The sequence below is a fragment of the Panthera onca genome, chromosome D1 (genome assembly GCF_046562875.1).
Source record: "Panthera onca isolate mPanOnc1 chromosome D1, mPanOnc1 haplotype 2, whole genome shotgun sequence".
Lineage (NCBI taxonomy): Eukaryota > Metazoa > Chordata > Mammalia > Carnivora > Felidae > Panthera > Panthera onca.
Genome location: NC_138348.1, coordinates 66,066,167 through 66,092,965, shown reverse-complemented (window position 1 = coordinate 66,092,965; position 26,799 = coordinate 66,066,167). Strand labels below are relative to the sequence as shown.

At 39.7% G+C, this 26,799-nt stretch overlaps 2 protein-coding genes across 5 annotated transcripts in view; one reads left to right on the top strand and one right to left on the bottom strand.

Moving 5' to 3' along the window:
• The window catches only part of CCDC90B (coiled-coil domain containing 90B), a 46,055-nt gene extending 33,640 nt beyond the window's left edge, over positions 1-12,415 (top strand). For 3 of the 4 annotated variants that reach the window (XM_060605491.3, XM_060605490.3, XM_060605492.3), the window contains one exon: positions 11,907-12,415. Coding sequence is in view for 3 of the 4 variants with exons in the window: in XM_060605490.3 (XP_060461473.1) it covers positions 11,907-11,962 (56 nt within the window). In the remaining variant the exon portion in view is untranslated. Of the gene's footprint in view, positions 1-6,881; positions 8,304-11,906 lie in introns of those variants that run through there. The other variant, XM_060605493.3, reaches the window with a different exon arrangement.
• A 4,239-nt stretch (positions 12,416-16,654) lies between these two features.
• ANKRD42 (ankyrin repeat domain 42) overlaps positions 16,655-26,799 on the bottom strand; it is a gene marked incomplete at its 5' end in the record, with an annotated part of 72,970 nt that continues 62,825 nt past the window's right edge. Inside the window, 3 exons of the mRNA XM_060605487.3 lie at positions 16,655-16,783; positions 20,360-20,501; positions 23,558-23,684. Of these exons, the coding sequence (XP_060461470.3) occupies positions 16,685-16,783; positions 20,360-20,501; positions 23,558-23,684 (368 nt within the window). The remainder of the gene's footprint in view (positions 16,784-20,359; positions 20,502-23,557; positions 23,685-26,799) is intronic.

The following is a 26,799-nucleotide window of genomic DNA, read 5'->3' as shown; positions in this document are numbered from 1 at the left end:
GGTGCATTAGGGTGCACCCTGGATGCTGGAGACCAAAAAGGATATACTCATTGGTCACAAAGCTATGCTCTTAGGACATAGAGTAAGACAAAGGAAAAAAAAACCATCTGGTTTTTCTTTTCGCTAAGCCGGTGTCTCTTGGAGCCACACTAATACATAGGAGGCTTATGCTATGGATTGTGAGGATTGAGGACTGTGTGTGTTTTACAGTGTACCTTGTTGCACAGAAGTTTTCTTGAAGTTGACAGGTGACCCAGTGCCAGCCTCCCCTGTTCCATGACCAGCTTATCCTAACCTGGGAGTCTTTGAGCTGGGTGGCAAGCACTCTAACAGCTTTTAAGTGTCCAACCTGTGCCCACTAATTTTGCAACTTTGGCTTCCAAGATGTCCCTTAGCAACAGCCTTTACCTAATGTATGACAAACGACATAAAAGACACAAGAATACAAAGACCACTCCCAGGATGAAATGGATCAGTAACCAGAAAGTTCTCTGACAAATTTATCAAGAGTCACTAAGGCCAAGGAACTAATTCCACAGATATTTTCTCCTGCTCGTATAAATTTAGAAAAAGGGTTCTCACAAGTGTTACTCTCTCAGACTCCAAAGATAGAGATTCCAGGAGACAAGATAGGAAATCTTACCTCCTGCGGGCTGCATGTCAGATTTCCTGGGGAGCTCTCTGCTGCAGCAGCACCCAGGGATAATGCCATCAGCAGGTTATCCCACCAACTATGCCAGCTGTCTGGAAGAAGGAATGTCCTCTGCCCTTCAAGGTTCTTTTAGCTGGACTAAGAATCAAATTGACATGAGACAGTTTAACAGGAGGAAATCAGATTTAGTTTCATATATACACAGGGAGTCCCTACAGATATGAAATCACGAAGATAGGCAATGTGAGGTTACGTGACATCCTACGCTAAGGAGAGGGGTAGGGGTGTGGGGATACAAAGGAGAGGAAGACCATTAGCACCAGTCAAAAGCAAATAACTCAAAGACTCTGGAAGGAATCCACTTTTTAAGCTAAGCAACCTGTTCTTCGATCTTATATAACTGAGTTTCCGCTTCCCCGTATTACTCTAGGCATAGCAGATAGTCCCCACAGCACAGACACCTCTTTGTTCAACTAAAACGTAAGAGGTATTCCATTATCAAGGACAACTTTGGCTGCAGAATCTAAGATCTTTGCTGGGCTGCTATTTCTTTAGCAGCAAATTTTATAATTTAAGAATTAAGGAGAAGTTCTTGATCACCATCTCATCTACCTTTATCCCTAACCAGGGAAATAACAGGGATCTGCCAAAAGGAGTGAATCCCAAATCACAAAAGCATCCAGTGTAGGTCCTTTTTAACTCAACAATTTAAATTTAGGGGAGCTAAAACAATGAAATGTCTTACTTTGCTTGTGAAAAGTTGAAGGCACAGTTGTTAGATTTTCTCCTACCCTGAAATAAAAGGTTGTTTAAATTCCAGAGGTTACCCCACTTTAGCAGTGGCCTGGAAGCTACAGATGAGGGTGTTATCTTTACAGGCCAAGGTAGAATAAAGGAAAGGAAAAGAGGAAGAAGGTTTTATGTTGACTTAGGGTATGAAGTCTTGATCTGTCATCTTGGGCAGAAGCATTCTATGATGTCAGCTACTTCTCTTTCTTGTCAATTTGATTTTGAGGTCGTTAGCATCTTCTAGATTTGCAACAGTGTCAGGAGCACTTGGGAAGGAAGTTCTCTTCCAATAGGGCTCAAGGGTTGTCTTCCTCTGGTGATATTTTTAAAATACCCAGTCACCAGGCTACAGATTGTGACTGAAGGTTTCCTTTGAATTAGGATCCAGGAAGGCTTCTCTAACCTGTTGATGACAGGCTTGAGCATAAGACATTAGAGACTTACTGTAGCTGGTCATGCCAGTGTGAGACAACAGAGACTCAGCGGAAGGTTGTGTAGAATTACAATAGAATTGGATTCAATTCTAATAGAATTCCAAGAAGTTTGTGAGGTTTTCATTAAGGCTAATATGATTTGCCCAGTGAAGTGTGATTTACGTAGTGCTTTGATTATTAGAGACCATGGAAGGTATACCCCAAGAGAGTATTTCACATTTTCTAGCAGTTTGCCTTTTTCAATGTGCCTTACAGCAGGAAAAGGCTTCAGCACATCTGGAAAACACACATACAATAACAAGAACACTGATAACCCATACGAAGTGATAGTTGAATAAAGTCCACCTGCAGGTATTAAGAAGGTCCAGAAGGAGATCTGAAGCCTCCAAATACAAACAATTTTTCCATGATTATGGACCAAACAGGTCAGGTCTTGGTAGACCGTTTTTGTAATTTTACACAAGCCTCACACCAATGCCTTTTCATAATTTGAGTCCTCTTAAATGTACAGTAGGTGAAGGTGTGCAAAAAATGGGAAATGGGGTTTGTCAGGGAGCCAGAAAGAACCAAGCCGCTGTCTTCAGTTTCTTTTGCCCCAACTGTAATTTATAGCCATTGCTTACCCCCTCTTACTTTCTCAGATTTGAGTACATTGTTGCCATGTTACAAGCACATTAGGATGGCAAAAGTCTGGCAATAAGGGGCCATTTTTGCAGCAACCAAATGGACTTCATCCACATGTGCCACATCTTACAAATATAAGACTTTGTATTACTTGTTTGCCAGTGCTTTCCATGTAATGTGCATATCAAGTAAGCCTAATTGGTTTAGCAAATCATTTTGTGTATGCGCTGTCAAAAAAAGTTTTTAAAGCACTTGCCTGAAGGATCACAGATCATTATGAAATTTAAATATAAAAGGTAAAGAAACTTTTACAGTCTTATCAAAAGCAGACCAAAAGTATAAGAAAACTTCATCCTTTTTTACAGAGGGAATACTACTTTCTAATTTTGCAGCAGCTTATTTTTGATATTAAACCATTTTAAATTAATTTTTATCTTAACCACCTTGACCACACATAAAACTCCTTTTTAAAGATTGCTTTTTCAAAAACCTTCTATACAACATTTTCTTTTTTCCTGCATTCTGATTTTGTCCTGTTTTTCCTCTTTAAACAACCAGGCTCACTTTAGGACAAAATTACTCTCTTTTCCCTCAACAAAAAATACAAAATACGTCTCTGTTTTTCATACTTTTTTTTTTTTTTTTTTGCTGAAAACACATCCTGTTTTCCTGGCATATGGAGATGTTTCCCTTATTTTTTTTTATTTTTTTTAAATCTTTATTTATTTTTGAGAGAGAGACAGCATGTGAGCAGGGGAGGAGCAGAGAGAGAGGGAGACACAGAATCTGAAGCAGGCTCCAGGCTCTGAGCTGTCAGCACAGAGCCTGACACGGGGCTCGAACTCACAAACTGTGAGATCATGACCTGAGCCGAAGTCAGACACTCAACTGACTGAGCCACCCAGGCACCCCTCCCTTATTATTTTTAGTAGCTTCAACTACATATATTAATTAGAATTCTTAACTTTTGGCCGCCTGGGTGGCTCAGTCATTTAAGCATCCAACTGTTGATTTTGGCTCAGGTCAGGATCTCAGGGTTGTGAGATCAAGCCCTGCATTGGGCTCCCCACTGGGCATGGAGCCTGCTTAAGATTCTCCCTCTACCATGCTCTCTCTCTAAATAAAAAAATACTCTTTAAAAAAAAATTGTTAATAAAAAAATTTAAAAATAATTCTTAACCCTTAGAAACCTTAATTTCTAGTGAAAACTAAGCATTTGTGAACATCTGTTTACCAGCATGCTTTTAATTTGCAAATTCATGAATACATTTCAAATTTTCTAGAATCATTTTAAATGATTTAAAATTTTCTAATGTAGCTTTAATACATCCAGATGTCTTTTAGCTTCCCTATAGTAGAAAACCAAAAGTAGATAAACCTATGTTTAGTAAATTAATGTTTTAGTATTTTGTTTTATTTGGAAGTAATCTAGATATTTAATGGATTTAAGTCATTTAACTTAGCAAAACTTTAAGGTTTCAAGTTACCAAAAAGATTTGGAGAAACTTTTTTAAAAGTTTCCTTAAAACTTTCTGTTTACTCTACTTGTTCTTTAAAATTGTATTTAAATTACTGGGGTGTCTGCCTGAGTGACTCAGTTAAGCGTCTGAATTTGGCTCAAGTCATAATCTTGCAGTTTGTGAGTTTGAGGCCTGTTTCGGGCTCTGGGCTGACAGGTCAGAGCCTGGAGCCTGCTTTGGGTTCTGTGTCTCCCCCTCCCTCTCTGCTCATGTTGTCTGTCTGTCTCTCTCTCACACACACAAATTTTTTTTTAATTTAAAAATGCTTAAAAAATAAAATCATATTTAAATTACTTACTAAAACCTCATTGAAACATTAGGCAAAGTCAGCCATTATCTTAAGCTATTATTTTTTATTCACAGATCTTATAAAAGAACATGTACTTACTTGGCTAGTAAATTCAAAAGTTTTATATATAATGTTGATAACTCTAAAGACATGTTTGTCTCTTTTTTTTTTTTAATGCTTATTTTCTGAGAGCGTGCACGCACGTGCACAGATTATGGAGGGGCAGGGAGAGAGAGAGGGAGACACAGAATCTGAAGCAGGCTCCAAGCCCTGAGCTGTCAGCACAGAGCCCGACGCTGGGCTTAATTAAACCCATGAACTGTGAGATCGTGATCTGAGCCAAAGTCAGACTCTTAACCCAGTAAGCCACCCAGGCATCCCAAAACATGTTTGTCTTAATTAAACCATCAACCTTAAACTTGCTTTCCTATCAAATATTTTTCCAGATTATATGAACTTGGAAAATACTTGGATTCGTTTTTATCTGAGAGTTTCAGAGTCCTAGTTTTGTAAGTGCTTGCCTTCAAACCAACTAAATAGAGCTCTATTACAAATTAATTTTAGCAATACTGTCCAGAGGTAGGAAGTAACCACATAATTACAATGCACATATATAGACTTATGTAAACATACCAATGCTTATAGAGATCTTATAGCTTGTTTTAAAATTACTGCCATGAAATAGGTACTAAATTTGCTAGTTATAAAAGTTGGGTCTGAATTTGTTTTTCTGGTAGATGGAATAATAGACATCTGGCAGATGTCTAGATGGCTAGAGCTGTTTCTAGTATGAGTGGAGAAGACACTTAAGGTTTATATTTGTTCTTAGCAAGTCAAGTTCCACATGATTCTTCCATTTTGTTTTTACTTGGTAAGAATTATCTCCCTGAAATTTGCATTTTAATGAGATGGACTAGGTAAGAGTTCCTGGAGAAGACCTGGTAGAACATTTTAAAGGCACAGGGAAATAAAGTACAAGCTTCTCATAGAAGAAATTTTTGTTTCCTTAAGGCCAGAATTTTTACATTTAAAAACTTTTGAGATAAACAGGGGAGGTTTTGGGGGTGGTAAAAAAAAAGATTGGAGGTCTTTGAATTGTTTTTGGAATCACGGTCCTGATCCTGTAAAGACTAGATATATAAAATAGGACAGCTATTTTTAATTCCTCAAAGAATTGGGTTGCCACCTCAGTGATGCCAAAGGATTGACAAACCCATCCACCTATGAGAATGTCTTCTTTCCCTCTGGTACATATAACTGAGGGGAGAAGGCCTAAAAGTACTCTGTCAAGCTATCAATGTCAGCTTTCAGTTTAAACTCCTGGTTATTGAGTCAGTCTGTCAGGTTTCATCTGGGACAAATAGTAAATATTTCTGGCAGTATTAAAGAACTTCAGGGACCCAAGAGGCATCCTCAAAGAGGGTGTAAAAGGTACTACCTTCACAAGGTCTAGAGTCACTCCCAAAGAGAGCAAAAAGAAGAACCAACAACCTTCAAGTCCTAGGCAGGCAAAAAACCAAGCCATATTTAGGATGTAAAAATAACAAGCAAGAAGGAAACAGCTCTTCCCACAAAAGATCAATAATCAGTGGATCTAGATTTGGAAAGGAAGTGACAGTGTGAAATTTTATTACCCTCTCTCAAGTGAGCTCAGGAGGTAAGGTGTTCAGAGAAACTCTTAAGGATCCTCCCTGAGTTTAAGAAATTCTCTAACTACAGCCCTTAATTTGGGCTTTGACCAAAGGGTGAAAGATCCTCTATAACCTCAGGTGGTCTTATTTTAAAAGGTAATTGTTGCCATAGTCTCTTTAGAGTGGAAAGGCAATGTAGACAGGATCACTGGGATGAGTACTCAAAGGATAGAGGGGAGAAGTAGGAGTTACAGCACATCTTATTAGTCTTGTTTTAGATACCTTTTCTCTTTTTCATTGCTTTTTTAATGAAACTATTATAGAATTTTAAAACCTTTTAGAGGATTCTGCTTGCTAATTGGACCATTTGTTCTGTTTAATTTGAGAGCCCTTGCTTTCAAGTATTCTTCTTAAATGAATGAGGTTGTCTAATTGGAGTGTTCCCCCATAATGGCCATTGTAATTCCACATTGTTCTCAGTAAAATTTTTTCATTTTACTAGTTATCTGCATCTTTTAGGACTAAGTTCTTAGACACAGAATAAGCAGCTGTGCCAGAAGGTGGCACACTCAACTCTCTGAACATAAAGAATCTCATTTCTTTAGCTAGGCCTTTGGGTTTCTCAGAGCCAAACTAATACCTAAGAGGGACTTGCTGCTGTTTTGGGGGTTATACATATTTTACAGTGTGCCTCGTTACACAGTTTTCTTGACGTTGGCAGTTGACCTAGTATCAGTCTACCTCTTCCATGACCATCTTATTCAAACACAAGAGTCTTTGGGTCAGGTGGGCAAGTACCTAATAGTTCTTAAATGTCAATCTGTGCCCACCAATTTTTGCAGCTTTTTGGCCTCCGAGATCCTAGCAGTAGCCTTTATGTACACAAGACAGACATACATGCACCTCAGCACCCCAGGAGTAACCAAAATAATGTCCCTGCAGACTGTCCAAAAGAAGGCCATGCACACCACCAGCAACTCCTAAAGTGGACTCCAGCAGATTCAAGGAGACTGTGGACTGGAACTGGGGGAAGGATTCCAATGTGGAATTGTAGATTGAACCAGGGCACTCCATTAGAGCCTCTGCTGTAGGTCTAAACTGACTCCTGAACCCAGGACTGGAGAATCAATTAGATCCGCAGCTTGAACACAAAAAGTGGAGCTGAAACTGAGAGGGACTTACCAGTGGTCCTCAGAAATGGCAAGGACAGCACACTCTAAGGTTTTCTGGGTGCCACACCTGTATTTCTCATTGTCCCCAAATGCCAACGGATGTTCGCTGCCACCAGATGTGTTAAAAAACAAAACTAAGTAAACTTGAAGATCTAATTGGCTTTATTAAACAGTTCATGAATTGGGCAGCATCTCATCTAGCAAGTAGAGGTGAACTCTCAGAAGTTGTACAAAATGGAAGGTTTGGGGGCACCTGGCTAGCTCAGTTGGGAAAGCATGCTGACTCTTGCCCTGAGTTTGAGCCCCACACTGGGTATAGAGATTAAATAAATAAAACTTGGGGAAAAAATAGGTTTTTGTAGAAGGAGGGTTGGGCAAGAAGGTTATTAGCAAAAGAAAGGGACTGTTCCGGGCAAAGTCCCTTTCCCTAAGTGGGAGTGCGGGTAGTTTTATCATGCAAATTACTTCATCTTCTTTTAGGGGATGGAGGGGACCCTTGCGGATGACTGCAAAATTCCCACTGACTGGTTAAGACCACACTTCTGGGGCAAGTTTAAACTGCAATTAGATTAGGTAATAAGTTTCAGTTTGGGGACCCAGCCTAAGTGACGTTTGGGGTGTGTGGTTTTTCCTTTTTAATACTGTTTGTCAGGGAAAGTAATTGCTGACATTTGATTTTGAGATCTGTTAGCTACTATCTCCCAGGGTAACTATGGAGCACAAAAGAAAAAAAGGAGGAGGTATAACAGGTTTCCTTTATCACTTGCAGTGGAAGTTTAACAAGCAGTTAGTATATAAGTTTAACGGGCAACTCTGCAACCTACTAATAGGAAAAAGCATATAGATGTCTAAGAAATGTATAAAAACAAGTACAGAATGATGCAAAAAAGATAAATTGTTTCCTCCACAGTGGAAAGAAATGAAAATTTTATGTTTATTCCTACATTCTTCCATAAGGATTTGAGTGGACCTCCAGAGGACAATCACTAAAATAGATACAGGCAAAAATGATAACAAGTATAGGGGGGAAATTACCTTTTTACCTTAAATCCAGCTGAGCACAGATACTACCCAAAAATTAGACTGTCACATACTGAGCTCAGGTACCATGTGACCTGACCCAGTTACAGGGCCCGAAGGAATGAGAAAAATGCCCTACATTCGTAGTACTTTCTTTTTATAAAAAGTAATGTGTTTTCATAAATTGTGTCCTATAACCAAAAGCAATATAGTTGAAGTGAAAGCCTTCCACTCCCTCCCCACATGTATTTACCATTAGTAGATCTCTTTCTAGGCTTTTTCTTACATATATAAACATTACAGATTATTAAAAACAATAATTTGTATTGTACAGACTACAACTTTTTCAAATTTAACCAAATGTTTTAAGTATCTTTGCGTGGCAAAACATATGTATCTTTTTACTCAAAAGCAGAGTATTCCATTATATGAAAAAGCCATAATTTATTTTTCCAAACCTCTATTAACATTCTGCCAGGTTTTCATTATGAGAAATAGTGCATCCAACAGCCATGTATGTGTAAACATTACATTCACAGACACACATCTTTGTGTCTTTATGCTAGTATTTCTATATAATAAATTGTTTATGAACATCTAAAATTGGGGGTCAAAGAGATAATGCACATTTAAAATCATTTATATTATTTTCCAAAATAAAATTGCTGATTTATACCATCAGTGGTTTTCTGGGCAGCCACTAATTATGTTGACCTGGCAGGAGTAGAAGTGGAGCCTGCCCCCCTCCCCCGCCCTCAGTTGATACATACCCCCTTCCTCTCTTCAACTTGAATCTTTTACAGTATTTTGTCTTTTTAAAATACTGAGCTTCTGTTGAAGATTCATTTGAAAAAGACTTCTAAGACTAAAACAGGTTTTGAAAACCACTTTTCTAGCAAAGTCTCTGGAACCAGACATCTTTAGTTCATTGGTGATGTTCAGGGGAAATTACAAAATAGCCCAGTTTGCAGCATTCAATCCCACCTTCAAAACAGATCTCCGAGCAACCCAGGTTAGGAGGAGCTTCAGATTCCACTCTGCTTCCTCTAGAATATTTATCCAAAGATCAGTATCTTAGTTAAAAATAAAGTCCCTTTTACCTTCAGTTTGAAGATGGTGGTCATCTCCAGAAAGCTTCCTTTCAGTAATGGCTGTATATAAGACAGACTTGTATAGATTTAGTGGCAGTGACAAAAGAAATTAACAAGTTACTGTTTAGAAATTAGCCAGTCATTGGGGCACCTGGGTGGCTCAGTCTGTTGGTAATCCAACTTCAGCTCAGGTCTTGATCTCATGGTTTGTGAGTTCTGGGCCCGCGTCGGACTCTGTGCTGACAGCTCAGAGCCTGGAGCCTGTTTCGGATTCTGTGTCTCCCTCTCTCTGCCCCCCTTTCCTGCTCGCGCGCTCTCTCTCTCTCTCTCAAAGATAAATATTTAAAAATTAAAAAGAAAAAAGAAATTAGTCATTGTTTACAAAATACATCATGTAAGTTACCTTCGTTTCCTTCTTTTCACTGAGGATTTGGAATCATCCACTTTGAAGGCATTTTCTTTCCTCCTTTTCCTTCAAATATATGTTATTGCTGAGGTTATTGTTAAGCCTTTTAGGAAATTAGAATCTCATACTCAGCAGGTGGGGAGGTAATGTCATGAGTAGATCAGTTGGGCATAGAATACCTGAGATGTTGCACATAAAACAGTAATACTCCACTTACCTGAGATTCACATACTGAATTCAGTCTTGAGCAGAAGGAAAAAAAAAGGAAAAAAATACTAATAAAGCCCCAGCATTAAAGATCTTAGAGAAGAAACCCTTATAAATTGTAATCAGTTTGGATAATTTGGTTTCCCATCATGTATCAATCAAGACTCTTAGTTTCAATGATCATATATCCAACTTGAACTAGCTTAGGCATTGAAAGAAATTCATTAGTTTACATATTGAATTCTGGAAGGGCAGAGGTATAGCTTGAAGTCCAGGATAATTAGAATCACAGTTTACTCATTATCTTGTCCCTGAATATCTGCCTCATTCTCTTATCCATCTTTCTTCCTGGGTTGGAAACATGGCTACTAATAGCTTCCAGACTCCTATCGTACCAGTTTCACCAACCAAGAAAATTTACCCCTTTCCTTATGTCCAATTCAGAAAATCCCCAGGAGTCTCCTCTATGGCCCATCTTGGATCAAACACCAACCTTTGACCCAGATCACTGTTGCCAAGGAGATAAGAACTGTAAGGCAGTGGCAGTTTCCATTTGATCTATATAGTTAATGTGGTAGATTCTGTTCTAGGCAGACAAGTAATAACAGGAGCTAACATTTACAGAGTATTTAAGAGGTACCGGGTACAAGGTCACCTGAGCATCCTGTATAGGGATGTGTCCTTTACAGGCCATAGAAAATAACAAATATGAAAGCTATTTGGGTGGCAGGGTAACAGTAATGAGAAGTAACAGCTGACAAGAGAAATGAGAAACTTAAATACAGTAACCATTATGTTGTATATTGTACACATCAGGCTCTGCGCTGACAGTGCAGAGCCTGCTTAGGATTCTGTCTCCTCTCTCCCCTTCCTCCACTCTTGCTATCTCTCTCATGCTCTCTCAAAATATAAACATTAAACAGCTTTGGACATAGGTACACATAATGTTGACTCCTTGTCCACCACTTGCCAGCAATATAACTTTGAGCTTATTGCCTTATCTATACAGTGGGACACCACCAATCTTGTATGGTTTTAATCGTGGCTACATAAGATAATGTTTATAATTGTTCAGCACACTGCCTGGAACATGGCAAATAGTTTCAGGATCCAGTAGGTGAATGTATAATTGAATTGACCAGTGGCAATAAGACAAGAAACTTAAGTGTTATTCTTCCTCTTCAAATATCCAGCCTCCCTGTGTGTTATCGTTAACCAAGTTTCAATTAATCTTAGGATCACATGGATATATATTATATATTAAAATTACAGTAACTTTATCATGAAAGGCTGTTTCTTGCATCTTTAGTCAAAAAGTTTGCCACTCATCTCGAATCTCTATTTTAAAAGTTAAGGCTGTTAAAACACACTAGAAAAACTAAGGAGTCACTAAAAGCCTCACCCAGATTTAACTTCTTAAAGGAAAACAAGGTTTTCTATCTAGAATGATGTAACAAAGAATATGTAGTATGTTAACTACTTGAAAAGCCTGATGCCTTTTCTGCCTTTTCATCTACCTCACTGAGATTTTTTTATAGGCTTTTCATTAAAATTTCATTTATAAATTTGTTAATCATGAAATTGTTTTTAAATGTACTGAAAAAGCAATTAAAATTTTCTTTTCATGGATAATACAGATGTCTATTTTATTAGCTTTACATCATTTTTTCATATATAAGTAAGAAAGTTTTTCCACTGACAAGATCTAAAATTCAATTTCATAATTATTTAAAGTCATTAAATAAAATACTTTAATAAAGTATTAAAGTAGCATTGTTAATGCTAATTATAATGACTTTAAACACTGTTCACAGAATCTGACATAATTTGTAAACTATCATCCTTACTCAGGTTTTAAATACAGGAAGCTTTTAAAAATTGGTATTAATCCTGCCCTAAAGTATAGCCTTTATCCTTAGCTTAATTTTCTGGGAATAAAAAACGTAAGGTAGAAAAAAGATTGGATTTCCTTTGTCTTTTGCTCTTCATTTAAATTGAAGATGACATTTTTGTGTTTGTCTCTGTAAAATAATCACAAATGCATGACCCATAACCTGGTTTCTTTTCACAGCCTCAGTGTTTACATGCCTGGCAATAGCATTGGGATTTTACAGAATCTGGAAATAGCAGAGAAACTACTATATTCTTCTACTGCTGGCCACTGCTATTGACTTCTTAGAACACTACACCAGAAGAGATTACTTGGAGTGAAATTTGCAGCAGGTACTTAGTAAAACAAGATTATTCAAAGCATATATGGACTAAAAAGAAATGTTTTAGAATGGGAAGATGTATTTTGTGTTTGTATTTTATATGTGTCTTTATCATGTTGAAAAGCTGTTCAAAATCCGATTGAGATAAAAGGCCTTTTGTCTTTATCCTTTTAATAGTTCATAGAAGCTGAGCCTGAGCTTTCTTGTGTTTGCTTGAACAACTGTATATCATATAGGATTTCTTTGATGTCTGTTGCAAATTTAAAAACTATTCCTAAACCTACATACTTGTTACTTTACTCAACTTTCCTGGTAACTACTGCACCATTACCTTTTCATGTAAAATAAAATGTTGTCATGGATGGAACTGGAGAGTGTTATGCTAAGTGAAATAAGTCATACAGAGAAAGACAGATACCATATGTTTTCACTCTTATGTGGATCCTGAGAAACTTAACAGAAGACCATGGGGGAGGGGAAGGAAAAAAAAAAAAAAAGAGAGAGAGGGAGGGAGCCAAAACATAAGAGACTCTTAAAAACTGAGAACAGGCGCCTGGGTGGCTCAGTCGGTTGAGCTTCTGACTTCGACTCAGGTCACGATCTCACCGTCTGTGAGTTCGAGCCCCGTGTCGGGCTCTGTGCTGACAGCTCAGAGCCTGCTTTGGATTCTGTGTCTCCCTCTCTCTCTAACCCTCCCCTGCTCTCTGTCTCAAAAATAAAATAAAACATTAAAAAAAATTTTTAATAAAAAATAAATGAGAACTGAGGGTTGATGGGGGTGGGAGGGAGGGGGGGTGGGTGATGGGTATTGAGGAGGCCACCTGTTGGGATGAGCACTGGGTGTTGTATGGAAACCGATTTGACAATAAATTTCATATTTAAAAAAAAAAATTTATGGGGCGCCTGGGTGGCTCAGTTGGTTAAACGTCCAACTTTGGCTCAGGTCATGATCTCACGGTCCATGAGTTCGAGCCCCACGTCGGGCTCTGTGCTGACAGCTCAGAGTCCAGAGCCTGTTTCAGATTCTGTGTCTCCCTCTCTCTCTGACCCTCCCCCATTCATGCTCTTTCTCTGTCTCAAAAATAAATAAACATTAAAAAAGAAAAAAAAAATTTAATTTAAAAATTAATAAATAAAATGTTGTCATAACAAAATTGTTTGGATTTTAAAGGCAACTTACCATCTAACTGGAGATTTGGGGTTTTTTGGTGGATTAAAACAATAACCTTTAAAATCATGTGTACCCTAGTGCAATTATATGACAGTATGAAATCTAAAGAGTTGCCAATGTCTTGAACTCTGAGTATTACATATACTTTTTTTGATTCACAAAAGCCAATTTATCCCTGCTTTTTAGGAATTCATCTTAAACTTGTTACATAAAATGAAGGGTTTTGTTTGTTATTTTTATGATTCCCTTAAATTCAGTAAACTTCCATTTGGTGACAAAGTAGATCAGGCAGAGTTTTATAAGGACCAGTTGAGAGTCAGTAAAAACCCTTCAGTGTATTTAAAAAGCAAATTGAAGTTTATAATTCCCCTTTAGTCAGTCTTTAAGAATTTAGATATATAAAAGTTTGCAGTATTTTTTTTTTTAATATAAAGAAAAAAAGGCAACGGAAAAAGCTATGGTCACGAACATTAAACTGATTGTCATTTTATGGACTAATAAATAAAAGGTTGAAACTCTTGATTTCAGCTCACATCATATCTCACGTGTGGGTTTGAGCCCTGTGCTGGGCTCTGTGCTGACAGTGCAGAGCCTGCTTGAGATGCTCACTTGCTCTCTCAAAAAGTAAATAAACTTTAAAAAACACAACAATATTTCTACTTCTATCTCTAACATCTTTTTCACTTCTATTTTTGTTTTTCATTAACATAATTTGGCATAATAAATATATATTTGGCCTTTGTCCCCAGTTCCTGGCACAGATCTCCTAAAACCCTTATCGTTTCTTGATAGAGGTAATTACAGGCTTCTTTCCATTTTCTTGGCACACAGCTCCTGAAATCTTTTAAATCTTTGGAATGATAAGAGTGGGTTTTGTATGCTGAGATGACTGGTGGCTGGGAACCCTTATATAACTTCAGAATGGGGACCGGTTGCCAAATAGACCAAGGCATGATTAGAGGGTGAAACTTTCAGCCTCCCTGACCTCCCAACTCAACTCAACCTTTGGGGAAGGGAGAAGGACATGAGAGGAGCTGGAGGTTGACTGAGTTCAGTCACTACTGGCCAACCCAAGGAACACATCAGGCCACTGGTGACACAACGGGAGAAGGCATGGAAGCCTCATGCACTGCTCACTCCATACCTTGCCCCCTGCCTCTCCTTCATTTGGTGGTTCCTGAGACGTAGCCTTTCTAATAAACTAATAGTAAAGTGTTTCTCCAAGTCCCTTCCAGCAAATTGTTGAACCTGAGGAGAGGGTTCCTGAAACCTCCAAAAGTACCGCTGATTAGTCAGAAGTACCAGTGACAACCTGGGACTTGCAAAAGGATGTCTGAAGTGGGGGCATTCTTGTGGGACTGAGCTCTTAACCTGTGGAGTCTGATGCCAACTCTGGGTAATGTCAGAACTGGACCGTTGAACATCCGGATAGTGTTAGAAAATCCAAGAACTGGTTGTGCTGGAAACAGCACACATGACAATACATGTATGCGACTTATGATTAAATACATGTAATTTGAGGGTATTACAGTCTTGATCTAGCTGCTCTACTAAGACCCAAAATAATGGTTGTTTAAAGAACAAAGAGGTTTAGTTCTTACTTACCTGCAGTCCAAGTGTAAGCATTCCAGGGCTAATATGCCAGCTCCGTGGTATCTGGGCACAAGATCCTTTTCATCTTATTACTCTACCCTTCCTGGTGTTGCCCTCATTCACAAGGTCCAGTGACTCACCACCATATCCACATTCCAGAAGTAGAAAAGGGCAAGATGTAGGCAAGCCCTTTCCCTTTAAGGGCAAGACCCTGACGTTTTATACGCCATTTTGGTTCATACTCTATTGGCCACAACTTGGTGTCTTAGCTGCAAAGGAGATTGGGAAGTTAGCCCTTATCCTGAGCAGCCACAAGCCAGGTAAGTCCTAACACTGTGGGGGAAAAAGGGAGAACAGGTACTGGGGGCAACCAGGGAACCTCTGCCTCAAGGGTGCACGTTTCTATGACCACACTCATCTAGTTCTTCCCTACCTCTCTGCTACAAAGAGAGACGCGAGATGTGGCCTGGAGAAAACCGGAGCAAGAATAACAAACTAGAGTATAAAGCATTAACTTTAGGGTCACCGGGTGGGAAGGAAGAAGTAAAGCTGTATGTAGTCCCAGAAGGTGAGAAATAATGGATTTGGGAATTCCTGTGGTGGTCAAGAATGCAGACGCTGACCCTTCCCCGCTAAGGTTAGGGTCTTCCACATTGCTGTGTGATTCTGAGCAAATCAATCTTCCAGCTATAAAATATACCTGTCTCCCACTGCTGTGGTGAGAATTAAGAGATAATATGTGGAAAGGACTTACACATAGTAAGTACCAAATAAATGTTTTATTATAGATTGAAGGCCTATTGGAAACCACAGAGAAACTAACACTAATGACTATAAAGGTTATCAAAAGGATAGTTAAGGCATTTTTTAAGACCTGTTTACAAACCCTTGATCAGCCCGATCTTAGCACTCCGATGCACCCATGTCAGGCCAAACTGGTCCTGATGACACTGTGTCAGAATGGCCTTCAGCATCCATGTAAATAAAGCACATGCCAGGACCCAGAGGGTGAGCATCTGGTGAATGGTGAGAAAGCTGCTCCCTGGGAAGCCCAAAGCCAACAATCAGCTCTTCAGGAGGAGGCAAGATCTAGACAACTGCCCCACGACCAGATCGACCAAATCGGCTACATCAAGGAGGGAGCAGGTAGAGGTAGGAAGGGAGGGAACGAAGTCCGAACTGAAATGAAATGCTGGGTTCTTTTTTGGTCAGCAATGTCAGGGGGGAAAGGAGGAAGAAAGAATAATAAAACCATGTGTCTTTTATCCTGTCCAGTCTGCCTCATTTCTGTGTTGCTTTCTTATAAAGCTTGCGAGACAAGGCAATGGTTGAATTCTGAAACAGATTATTTAAATAGGTATCCTTAGCAAACACATACTATGACTTTTTTTTCTTTTACAAGAACAGATTTTCACTTTACATAAAACTTTCCTGAGATACTTGGTTGTTACTGTAAAGACGTCCTTTTCTAAAATTTACTTGTCTGATGCTGCATTTTCTCCTAAATCCACATGCTTTCTAAAAGTCATTTGAAAAGTTAAAAAATGATAGTCTCTAGAAAGTTAAAATTCTCTTTGGCTTCATAATTTTTAATGTCTACATTTATTTTGATTACTGACTATACCATCTTATATTTTAAAGTTTGTGTGATTACTTGCAGAATTAATTACTCATAAATGTGGAGTCTTGCCTACATAAATATATAAAAGTATATTGGGAGAGGGAGTATAGCTAAGTGCATGCAACTTTAGCAATCCCTTTGATAGTCTATATTTCTGCCTTCAGAACTGGGATAGCATATATAAGAGTAACTCTGAAGAGAACTTACAGGTTTTATATCAATTTAAAAATGAAAAACAAGTTTATTTAAAGTTATTTCATTGATGAGTACCTTCTCACAAAAACTCCCCCAGAAGACACCTTTTTCTTCACTCGCCTTTTATCTTTGCTTGAGTCAGTAGAGTCCTCTTCCTACAAAGAAAAAGGCCAAATGAGAGATCTGCAGTAGCCACAATTTCATCTTTCTACATGATCTGTTCCAAAAGAAGAAATTTAGCCATACTGTTATTTTCAACTCTGGGTTAAAATTTAGGCTTTTGTATAAATAAATTCTCAAATCTGAAGTATCAGTCCATCATACTGTGCTGATTCATGGACTAGGTAGGAGACACCTAGAGAAACCAACCAGTGCTGGCTCTGCCTGATACATCCCCAAAAGAGAACAGCCCTATTTCTGCTTTTTTTCTTAGCCTGTCACTTCTCAATATACTGCTAAATGACACACACACAGTGTTAGAATGTCATCGCCTGGATTCTTTGCAAGCCCGGTAGTACTAGGAACCACATCTAGTTCCTTCCATTCCTTCATTCCACATCCACTCCATTCCTTCCTCTGTGTTCATACAACATCCTTCTACTGCCCTTGTCTCACTCTTCACTCTGCCTGCCACCACTGTTTCCAAATAGTTCTCATCCATCATGGTATTCTCAGGACCTAGCACAGAAGATCCACTTAATGCCACAAGGAGCAAGAGAGAGCTAGAAATAAGGTGACACTCACTCAGCAGATGCTACTCATCCATGAGTAATTATCCCAGTCAAAAATGCTCTGCACCCAGCTGTCCAGGACAGAGCTGAATGCAGGGCTCCAAGAACCACACAAGGCACATACATGTCCATGGGAAGAGCTCGTGGCTGGGGTTAGGATTCCACCAGGTGTTCCTGCCCACACCTTTGCACTATAAATATGGTCACTATTATCAAAACCAATTGCTGCTGTTGTTACTATTATCAAAAACTATTTAAGTACATTACAGATGTCAGACGATCCTAAGAAACTACCCTGAGAAATTTTTCCTGGATAAAAATTATACTATTACAGACTGTTGCAGAGAAAAGTCTTCAAGGCACAGCTGAATGCAATCATAGGTCCTGACCAGAAGGTGGCAGGAGATTTGGTCAAAATTTCTTAAATCTGTATAAACGAGCACTGAACAGAAAGTTCATTTTATTTATACGTTATGTATTTAGACTCCCAAATAAACTAATTCTTCCTACTCTCAAGTATAGGGCTCCACACATTTATTTATATACCGACAATGTTTATGCAGCTTGAACATGGAAAATGAAAAGAAAGGAAGGAAAAAGAAAAGGATATGAAAAAGCGTGAATGTAGTCCTATGAATACTACGAGATAGAAAATACCTCAGTATTGCCACTTAGTCTTTCATTTAACATCAATACAACTTTGTGAGACCGGTGTTATCACCATTTCAAAGATGAACTGAAGACTCAGAAGCTTTTGCAGAAAAGAAGCAGTGGCAGGACTGCAGCTGCCAAAAAAGGTTGGTGACATTTGCTCATTTATGAAAAATCGATTAACCTAAAGTAGGACTGCAAAAGACGGTGGGCCCGGAGTACAGTGACCTTGAGTCGGCTCTCCTGAAAACCACATGGTTGGTAGAGAGCAGAGCTTTAGGGGGGATGTGCGGTAGCATGTGGAATCGAGCCCAACCCTGAGAACAGATGTTCTGGGGTAAGAAAGTAATATTTTAAATAGCTACTAAAAAATAAAAATTTTCCAGGTAGACAAATCGATTTGGAATGACTCAAAGATGGTGAGGCTTGGGTAATCTCCAAAAGATGTAGGATCTGGTGCTGCCAGGAGACGGAGGCGGCGGATCTCCTGCCGCAGGTTGAGACAGCACATCAGGATTCAGACTGTAGGGGGTAGTTTATGAAAGGTGTGTGTCCTCAGGTCCCCGGCCAATACCCAGTGACCGCACAGGCTGGCCTCTCTACACAAAAGCTTCCCACAGTGGCTAGGAGTGGTGCAAGGTAAGCACTGCAAAAATGAAGAGAACGGGTTATAATTAATTCTGTCTCTTGGAAAAGTAAGGGCTGGTAAGATACCAAAACTGAGAGAAAGTGTGTGAATGCGTGCATGCAGAGAAATACACACACATGTTTGTAGATGAATAGAATGCTGTTGACACGAGATACACCAAACCATTACCAGTAGCTTCCTCTGGAGAGTTGGACTTGGTATGGGAAGGAACGACTGCCCTGCTTTTAACATTTTATAACAAGCACATGTGTTAATATTTTAAAAGTGGTTATTAAAGAGACTAATGATAAGTTTGTACAAAATAAAAAGGAGCCAGGAAGTTCTTACAAATCAGAGTTGAGAATTAACTCACCCACGATGACCAAAGAAAACATTTCCCTATGGGAAAGAAAACACGAAATGCACCTGAATCGCTACCCTGTGTCACATGAGCTTCCACAAGGGCTACATCAAGCTGTCTTCGTTCACAAGAGAGAGTGAGGGTCACAGAGTCTCCCCAGTTTGCATTCTGCCTGCTCTGCTCTGAGACCAGAGGGCCATGATATGAGCACCACTGTGGGTCACCTGCTGTCACTTTCACTCTATTTTCTATACCTGCTTTTCTGTATTTGTTCTTTGTATTTGACTCTTATATCCATTTCTTTTCTGCTTCCTCCTACACATTTGTCCTTTTTATTTGTCACTCTAAAGCATTTTTCTAGATTTTAGAGCTATATTTTGAATTCCAAATTCATAATTCTAGCCGAGAATTATAAGCAGAGCTAAAACTATGGGATCAAAAAGTAGAGACTGACTACTGATCTCACCATTACTAGCTGTGTGAATTTAGACAAGTCACTTAAAGTCTCTGAGCCTCGGTTTCCTCACATTAAATGAGGGCAGATCAAATGACATATGCCAACACATGAAAGAACTTTGTGAAGGTGAAGCGTTACAGATGTTAGTTTTTACTACTCTGCAATCTGAACAAAGGGATGCTATGACCACTCCCACGGTGGCTCCTTTCTACTCTTCCAGCTGCTCTTGCATCCAACTGCTCGCATCGGCAGCACATATACTAACAATTTCTTTTGAGGAGCTGAAGCTTTCTTACATGGAATCATTATTCTGGCTATTTAGAATGTTAAAGTATACAGATTCCAGCTGTCTGAGAATTATTATTACTCTGCTTATAAAAAAATATTTTTCCTCAGGGCACCTGGGTGGCTCAGTCGGTTAAGCCTCCGGCTTCAGCTCAGGTCATGATCTCACAGTTCATGAGTTTGAGCTCTGCATTGGGCTCTGTGCTGACAGCTCAGAACCTGGAGCCTGCTTCGGGTTCTGTGACTCCCTCTCTCTCTGCCCCTCCCCTGCTGAAGCCCTCTAAATAAATATTAAAAAATACATTTTTTCCTCATGTGTCACAAACAATGACACTGCACACTTCTGAGGATGCTATACTAGCCAGTATATATGTATATGTAAGTATGTGTGTGTACATATAAAGTTTTATACTGTTATACACATAACTCCTTTAATCTTTACAACACTTTACCAAGTACAAATTATTAACTATGGCTTAAAAATAAGGCACAGAGAGGTTAAATGACTTGTCCAAACTAAAAAGGGTTATGACCAAGATTCAAACCCTAGCTTAGACTCTTAGCTACTCTTATATACCACTTCTTGAGAGAGGTAAATGTGTTAAGAAGGACACCAACCACAGCAAAGCTGGAGACCTGAATCTTTTCCAGTGTCTTCCTGAGTTGATCCACCTCTGCGCGATACTCATCCAGCTGACCTTCTAATTTTTCTCTGCGTAGCTGTTCATACTCCAGCTGGCCCTGCAGCTCCTTGATTGTCCTATCAAAAAAAGTTGTTTTCAGTCAGTCTCCAATATGAGCTACCAATTATTTTTGGCAATAGCGAAAAGCATACATGCATTGTATTTAAGGCAAATAAAACAAAGAAATAATTTATTCAACAAATAGGTACGGAGAGTCTAGTATGAGCCAGCACTGATCTAGACACTGGGGAATGAAACAGGCCAAATCTGCCTCCCTCAGGCTTATCTTAGCTATGGAAGAAGACAGTAAAGAAACAAGTAAATAATAGGGTATGGGGAAAGGTGATAAATGCCAAGGGAGAAAAAATTTAAGCAAGAAAGAGTAATATAAAATGTCGCCGAGGAGGGGATTAATACTTCAGACACAGTGGCCAGGGAAGGCCTTCCTGAGAAGGGGGCTTCTAAAAAAATCCTAAAGGAAATGAGAGAGGTAACGACATAGACATCTGGGGGAAGAGCATTCCACAGGGAATAGCATGTGCAAAGGCCCTAAGGCAGAAGTATGCCTGGCGAACTGGAAGAAAACCAGAAGCCAATGTGGCTGGAGTAAAGTATAAAAGGAAGACTAGTAGGTCACAGAGGCAAAAGAGAGCCAGAATAAGCAGGGCCTTCTAAGTCACAGCAAGAATCTAGGCTTTCACCCTGAATGAAGTGGGAAAGCCATTGGAGGGTCTGGGCAGAGAAACAGCATGAGCTTAGACTTTTGTTTTGCTTTCGTATTTTTTTGATGATCTACAATTTGAGTAAAATACAAATATTAACTGAACAATTCAAGGAGTTTTGATTAATGTGTAAACCTTGTAATCACCACAACTGCCAAGATACAGACTATTTTCATTGCCTCAGAAAGTTCCCTCGTGTCCTTCCCAAGTGATCTTCATTTCTCATATGCAACCACATTCTGAATGTCTATCATGTTAGATTAGTTTTGCCTATGCTTATAAATGAAATTGCATATTACATACTTTTGTGTGCTTGACTTCCTTCAGTCAACAGTATGTGAGATTTACTGGACCCAGATTTTAACATGATTACTCTGGATGCTGTGTTGAAAAAGACTTCAGGGTTTGGGGACATAGAATTAGGGGGCAGGGACAGGAAGCTGGAAATGCATCAGGGAGATGTTAAAATAAATCCAGACAAGAGATGATGACACTTGAACCAGGATATTTTTCTGCCTTGTTGCTGGATAGTGGGGGGGAACAGAATTTCCGAAGCAGGCTGGGTGGGATGTCAGGTTCCTGTGAGGGCGATCTAAGAGCATCAGTAGTAGCTCTCTCATGGAAGTGAGCGGGGTTGAGACTGGGAATAGGGAAGAAGAATGTCAACTGATTCAGCAAACAAGATTCAGCAAACAAGAAGGGAAATTCATTCCCAGGACAGAGTAACACCACTGGTGCTTTGCTGTATTGTGACTCTGATCTAACTAAGCGATAACAACAAAATCAAAAGGACGTCCCTCAAACCAATACTTGTCCAGTGTTTCTTTCCAATTAGACCTAAAAGCACGGGTTTGTACCTAAAGAATAAATGTCTTAAGATGTACTCAACACAAAGTGGTGAACAAATGCTACAGAAGAATTAAAGCTCACTCAGAAGACACTGAAGTCTCAGCTGACATGAAGCTACACTTGGCACAAAGACTAAAGCAATCTTTGGGGGAGAATCTGTTCAAAATCATATCAACAGGATAACCATTTCACAGTGAAATGTGAATATTAGCATTAAAAGTCCCATGAAGGACTGTTAAAAATCATAATCATCTCAGATAACAGGTTTGGAGTCAAATAGACTCAGGCTCAAATCCTGGCTCCACTTCCCATCCTTTCTCCTGCCTTTGTGACTTCATGAGACTCACTTAACCTCTATATTAAGTCTTGGTTTCCCATACACGTAGTAAGACAATAGCTCCTGGCCCCATGAAGGCTGCATGAGATAACGTATCTAAGAAGCTTATCTAGTGCTCAGCACACAGTAGTGCTCAGAAGTCATACAAGCAGCCATAGAAGTACTAATCTACCTTAGAAGGAAAGCAAAGAAAACCAAAGTTTAAAGCTCATTATCTAGGGGAAAAAAATGCTCCAGTGTGAAGAACTTTTCCAGACCACAAGGGTTTTCAGCCAGGCTCTTAAGCAAAGGCCAATACTAAAAATATTCTACACCTCAAAACACTTTAATCAATGTAGAGGCAGTGAACACCTGAGATACCAAAAAGACCTCTAATTAAAAAGCAATCCTTCTTTTTGTTTTGTTTTGTTTTGGTCTGCCACAGCTTCCTAGTGTCTAAAATCCCACTAAGAGGGTATTTTGGCTTATGGCTTTGACTCGTTTAAATTCCCAAGTACCTGAGGCTACATTGAGAAGAGGGTGGAGGAAAAGGAAACAGGTCCTAAGAGTGTGAGGGACTCAAGCAAAGAAAAGGGAAAGCAGAGTCCATGTGGGCTGCTCTTTACAGACCCATGTTTTGATTAGGCCAGAATCCCTTGTCCTGTCTCCCCTTGTTCCCCGTCTGGTGGGAGGAAGTGAGCACGAGGCACCCTCTCTTCCAGCAACACCAAATGTGCAGCAAGGCGATTCAGGGTGCAGGCAGTGACAGGTGAGGGCAGCTATGGAACCCCTCACTGCCCCTGGACACGACCACATTCTCTGATTGGGCAGGACAGTTGGGGAGCCCAGGACCGGGTCTCAGATTTTCAAGTAATCAGTCCAATTTGACAGGAACAGGTAGAGACTGTTGGTTGATAAGCTCAAAGTAGGTGTGGTCTCAAAAAAATAGAGTTTCAGTTTTATAAGATGAAAAGAGTTCAGGAGATCGGTTGTGCAAAACTGTGAAAGTACTTAACATCCCTGAATTGTACCCTTAGAAATGGTTAAGATGATACATTCCATGTTATGTGTATTTTACCACAACCAAAAATCATCTTAACATCTTCTCCATCTGGGGGTTTAAGAGAAAAACTGGCTGGAACCTTACACCCTTTGGTGAGGATGGAAAAACAGGTTGTCAACAAACCCTTACACAGCATTTAGAAAGGTAACTAAAAGCAAACCATAATAGTTTGGAGGACATTACTTTTCTGACTCAAGCTGTTCTTTCTTCTGCTTTAGATCTTCTTCTGTTATCCCTCCCAAGTGTTTATAGTTGCTCTCAGCAATTTCCAGCATGTGTCTCAATTCAACAATTTTCTTATAAGCTCTCACTGCAAGACAAAGTTGAATAGGAACCTTGTTTAGACAGATAACAGCTCATGTGTTCACAGGATGCTGGTCCTGAAACATGCTTCTTTGAGAGCCAGTCCCTCAACGCTCTGCGGAAAGGGGTGAGGGGAAGATGGCATATACATAGAGGATAAATATCAGTAACAGAAGATTAGGGTGAACAAGCAGTGAAATACCTGAATGGAGGATCCTTTTCTTGCTATGGGAGGATGTATCAAATTGCTATGGTTATTAATACTACAAACAGGAAGGCTTAAAAAACACCGTGGTTTCTTAGGATTAGTGGTGTATTTCAAGACCATGCACAATCTACTATATGTAAGAAAATTAGAAAAACTGAAATATGCTTGATTTAAATTAAACCAGATCTAACCCAGCCCCCCAATTTTTTTTTTAAGTTTATTTCTTTATTTTGAGAGAGAGAGAGCACACAAGCGCAGGGGAGGGACAGAGAGAGAGAGAGGGAGAGAGAGAATCCTAAGCAGGGTCCACACTGTCAGCAAGGAGCCTCATGTGGGTTTCAATCCCATGAACCGTGAGATCATGACCTGAGCTGAAATCAAGAGTCAGGCACTTAACAGACGGAGCCACCCAGGAGCCCCAGCCCCCTAATTTTATCATTAGTCACTTGTAATATCTATTTAAGCAAGAGAATACTGAGGGAAGGAAGTTTTGAAAGCTGCTTTTAGCTATTATCCAACTACCAAAACTTTTTTTTAAATTTTTTTTTCTAATGTTTATTTTTAAGAGAGAGAGAGAGAAAGACAGTGTGAGCAGGGGAGGGGCAGAGAGAGAGGGAGACACAGAATCTGAAGCAGGCTCCAGGCTCTCTGCTGTCAGCACAGAGCTGGAAGCGGGACTCCAACTCACAAACCGCGAGACCATGACCTGAGCCGAAGTTGGACACATAACCAACTGAGCCACTCACATGCCCCCCAAACTGAGTTTTCTATCCTTGTGGCAGTGGTTCTTAACCTTGGGTGATTGTCTCCTCCAAAGGCCATTTTTGCTCGTCATACTTGGAAAGTAACAGACTGTTGGCAGCTAGAGGTGTGGGATGAAACTAAAATCTTAAAATGCACAGGAAAATCTCCCTCAACAAATAAGCATCTGGCCCAAAAGATCAATAGTGCAGAAGTTGAAAAACCCTGCTTTATGGGACCAGGTTAGCAAGTCACAGCCTCTTCTCCCTAACACTTAACACACGGATTTCTCTCTCAATAGGTTATAGAGCTGCAGGTTCCAAGCTACATACATCAGAATCAGGGTCACTTTAAAAAGGTATGTGTTTGTGTCTCATACCAGACTTACAACTTCAGGTACTGGTACTAAGCCCCTCAGACAATGTTGATTGGCAGACAGGTTTGGGAACCACGATAACCAGCAGCAACAAGTAGAATTTAAGAAAAGAGAAGTTAAAGAAGATCAAAAGAACTGTGGCTACTTAGCTCATATAATAATTCTTTAATATCCAAAGGCTATATTTTAAAAGAGCTGTTCTATGGGGTCATTAGAGTTAAGAGCTAGGATTAAATGAGATTAGCTCCAGGAAGAGAGATTTTTAACTCAACAAAGGAGAAACTTGTCAACAAAAACAGTAAGAGCTATTATGTATTTCTGGAGTGCCTGTGATGTGCAAGACATTACATTAAGTTCCTTACACATTTTAATCCTCACAAGAATGCTGTCAGATGAAAATGGGATCCCTGGAAAACAATGAGTGTCTTGTCACTGAAGGTGACTCAGTGGATGCTGGATGACATGTGACAGCAATGTTGAGTCAAAAGCCAAACTTCAAATGGGTATAGGGTTCTATGATGCCATAGTCCTAAATATAATTTCCTAAAGAATGCTCTAAATTGAGGCTCAGTCCCAGGAATTGTCTATGTCAAGAAATCCAATCAGTCCCCTACAGGTGCTCTGGCAAAATGCAGTGTCCCAAGAAGAGGTCGTCTTGTCCTTCAGGTTTTGTTCTGGAATAAAATTAAATAAGGATGAGAAAAAAGCCCATGGTTTCATAACTTCACTAGCTACAAGCACCCCAGCTAGGTACCAGTGAGCTTCACTGTACGGCAAGAGTTTAAGACTGCATTTGTATCAAACACACCACAGTAGGAAATGGTTCTAGTCACATTCTTGGTCTGTCCTAAAACATCTTTTCAAAATGTTGTGATTCACTGACAATGATCCCCTTACAAATATCTCTTACTCAAATAATTTTAGAAGTAAATTGAAAGTCTACAAATCAACTACTCATTCTCTGAGGCTCTAAGTTCATGCTACTTCCCAAAAGAATCACCAAAAATTTCAGTACAAACAAGAAAATAAAAAGTAGATAAATTGAACTTTATCAAAATTAAAAGCTTCTGCAAGATTTCAGTCCAACAGACATATCAAATCTATACCTATTTATAGAGCAGTTGCTCCTGAATAAGAAGTGAGGGCTACTGAACAGCTTCTGCACAACAAAAGATGGAGAGACCACATAGAAAACAAACAGCAAGAGAAACAGAGACATGGCAATGAAGGGAATTCCCACTCCCGATGTTGTAAACTACAGTAGGAAGGGACCATGAGCAGATTCATCTGCCCAGAGGCCCAGAAAAAAAAGCCAGAGTTTAAAGGGGCAACTAGAATATAAAGGAACCACCATTAGAACCCTGCCAAACAACAGGGGAACTGTTGGAACTCTCTCTGAATCAGAAAGGCTGGCGAGGTGCACAGTTCATGTTCCCACTCTACCCTGATAGCACAGATAGATGCAGGGTCTGATGTCCATAGCCAGCCTATCCCCTCAGTAATCCTGGGGCCCCTAGCCCACAATAGCCCCATCAGTCCCACCAAGGCAGGCCTCAGTGAGGTGCACACTAGGACCCTCTGGTCTGCACTCACAATAGTTCCAGCCATCTTGCCAAGGTGACACAGGCTCAAAGTGCCATGCAACATTGAGGTCCATACCATATTGGCTCCAGATAACTTGCCAGAGCATCCCCAGCATAGCAGAAGGAACCCCCGGCCTGCAACTACCCCAGCTCTAGCCAATCAGCAGGGAACCCTCTGAATTAAGCACTTTGGGACACTCTGATTTGTACCCAT